At 38.0% G+C, this 3115-nt stretch overlaps 1 protein-coding gene across 2 annotated transcripts in view; it reads right to left on the minus strand.

The window, feature by feature from the left end:
- SOX5 (SRY-box 5) overlaps positions 1-2687 on the minus strand; it is a 404814-nt gene extending 402127 nt beyond the window's left edge. The window contains exon 1 of one of the 2 annotated variants that reach the window (XM_025214719.1): positions 2554-2687. In XM_025214719.1, the coding sequence (XP_025070504.1) occupies positions 2554-2591 (38 nt within the window). In that variant the 5' untranslated portion in view covers positions 2592-2687. The remainder of the gene's footprint in view (positions 1-2553) is intronic. The other variant, XM_025214720.1, reaches the window with a different exon arrangement.
- Between the last annotated feature and the right edge of the window lie 428 nt (positions 2688-3115).

The raw sequence follows: 3115 nt of genomic DNA on the forward strand, positions 1-3115 counted from the left end.
TTCCGCAGGACCTACACACACCATGAGACCTTCACGGCAGACACTTCTATACGCTAATTTTTTACCTCTTTGTAATTCGCTAGCCAGTTTTAAAAGGGCTGGTGCATATTAATAACAAAACTGAAACTGATAACATGGATGTGACAGGTGAGACCTCGATGACTAGAGAAAACACACTCAAAGAACTGTGCTTGATGAGAATGTAACAGTGCAAGAACAACCTCTTCTGTGTGATGCATTTATAACTTAGATATGCAAGTTAACTGTATGTGTCCTTATGCCGGTCTTAATTAATATACATATACAATATAGACAGTACCTGCTCTGTGCATGTGTGTGCGCGCGTGCGTGTGTAACTATAGCCAAACACATGCACACAATGTAAACAAATGGTAATAATTAACAGAGATATTGGTTTATATTACCAATTGCAACTGCACAGGAAAAATGGTAGAAAAAAATCATGTGTTGCAAGGTCTATATTTTATTGCTTCCTATCCTTATCCTTTGATATCTGCATAGCACAAAGAATAACAGCTTATTGATTATTTAACTAGAACATTTACAAGAGCAGATCTCTGAGCTCTGAAAATGAAATGTCTGCTTGGAAAAAAAAAATAGGCAGTTTTATTACCATGGAAAAAGTTTGGGTCAATATTAAAAAAGAATTCTTTAAAAAACACTTCAGGAAAAAAAAATAAAAACTCAGAAATAAAAGGAATGCATTTGTATAACATACTTTATACTTATTCCATTAATTTCAAAGTGCAAAAACATTCTAATAGTTTGCTTACAAATCTCTATGTATAATCTTAGTAAAGTAAAAGAAACGCATTTAATCACTGACTGTATTGTCAGTTATTTTTGTATTAGCTTTGGGTTCATCACCACTAACAGTAACAGTTACTCCAGGTACTGTTGTTGATAACTAAATACAGTACATGAGCAACAACAATCTTTACTCTTCTATTGTAATAATAAGAAACAAAAGAAAAATGCCGAGTATTTTAAGTAGAGTTGGAAAATTAATTTAATTAAATGAAACCTTTGGAGCAGTTTAGCAATGCCAGTTCCGCTTTCTGGTAACAAAGTGTTTTAGCCACAAAAGACAGCAGAAAGTGTTAAAATAGTTCTTGCTTTTCTGAATTTCCTCCCTAATTTTATTTTTCTCCTTTCTTTTGATCCCAGAATTTTTTCTTGTCCTTTCACTGAATGTGTGTTTCTCTGCCCACTTAAAATGTTTTCATCTTGCTTTCTTTTCTCTGCCTTTACTATCAAATTCAGTAGTTTTGAGAGATGAACAGCTTGACTTAGCATATTTTTAACCAGCTGGTCTAGCACCTAGCTTCCATTGCATAGTCAGATACAACCAAATGTTTATACAGAAGGTAGCTTTCATGAAAATGAAAAAAAAAGCCTAAGTAACATGCATCTTGGCATTCTTTTATTTACCACTTAGAAATGAAAAGTTTGAATTCTTTATTATAGCGCAAAACATGAGGCTATTTATAATATTTAAAAATTAAGCTGCTGGAGGGAATTGGTGCTGAAACTTCAATGGATATGTGTATAAATGTATGATAGAAAGCTTCCAAACATATTTTAGAAAAGCCAGATTGATGTGAAATAAGCACTGAGCTGTAGGAGGTTAAAAACCATTGCCAGTGATAGCAAAAACTTCATTGCAAACATGCATGCCCCCCTCCTTAACAAGAGGAAAATAAATAAGTCATAAATCAAAATTCAGCTTTTGACATGCAGTGAGAGAGGAGCTGGCTAAAACTTCGAATCAGGAGTTGCACTTTTTGGGCAACTTAAAGGATGTTCTCTTGACAGAGTGCTGTGATGTTAACTTGACTAAAAATAATCACTTGCGTTAGATCAACAAAAGGTCATGTGCTTTACAGACTGCCTCCCAAAGTTTTACTGAAGGATCAAACTGGAAGTTAAACCCACCGTTTCACTCACCGCTAGACATCTAATGTCACCCTAGAAATCACTCTAAGACAGAGAGATGCTAAACTTGAAGGCATTCTGCATCAAATACTGCCTCCCATATTTTAGTAGACTGATTCAGATAAGAGAAGAGAGATTGTGTGTGTGTGTGTGTGTGTGTGTGTATGTGAGAGAGAGAGACAGACAGAGACAGAGACAGAGAGATCATGATAGTGTTCATTAAGATCCGCACTAGGGAGCTAAACAAAGCTAAACAACACCAGAAAAGCATCACTGGTGAAGCAGATTTAAAGGACTTCCCAGATTCCTGTAATCCAGTTCAGGCAGAAACAACAGCAACAAAATGATCCAGCTCAGTGACATGTAATCTGAATAGCAAAGGTAAAGCTTCTCCATCGGGCAGTCTTTTGGGGGAGCATCTCCCCACTGCTCCAGAGCCAGCTGCAAAAGGGAGAGTTGTGTGTATATACTATACGTGTCCTACGTAAAATCTCTCTCTCTCTAGATGTGCCTATGCACACACACATGCACACGCACACACTCGGGGACAGACACACGCATATTTAAATAAATAATAGCAACAGAAACTCGACTCACCTTTCAAACTCCTGAGGTAAATCAGGGTCAGTTAGCATGCTGGAAAAGCACAATTTCCCTTTGTCACAGCAGCCACCTATGATCGCCTCCAACTGAACCTGTCAAGTGAGTCCAAACCTTCTAAACCGATTGATTTTCTCTCTCTCTCTTTCTCTCTCTCTCTGAGCTAGGACTCCTTGACCAGTCTCTTAAAGGGGTAGCACACTTAGCAGTAGACACTGTTTATAAAGCTCCCCCCACCGCGGAGCAGCCTGCTGTGGCTGCAAAGCACTAGACAACCTCAGGGTGCCTGTCCTTTCCTTTTAATTCTGTCCTCCAGCCACCACAAAATGTGAAAAGTCAACTCATTTCATGTTCGAAAAACAAAACCAAACCCACTGCACAAGCAGAAAACCCCCAAACAACCCACCTAAACCTGTAAACCAGGAGCAAAGCCCCTCTGAACTAAGCAAGATCAGTGAAGAAAGAAGATAGAGCAAGAGCAGCCTGATTAAACTGAAGCACTTATCAACTCTCTCCGAGTTGGAAACAGGGAAGAAAAGATCAGACACACAAAAATGTT

Source organism: Alligator sinensis, unplaced genomic scaffold, assembly GCF_000455745.1.
Source record: "Alligator sinensis unplaced genomic scaffold, ASM45574v1 scaffold1024_1, whole genome shotgun sequence".
NCBI classification, from domain to species: Eukaryota; Metazoa; Chordata; order Crocodylia; family Alligatoridae; genus Alligator; species Alligator sinensis.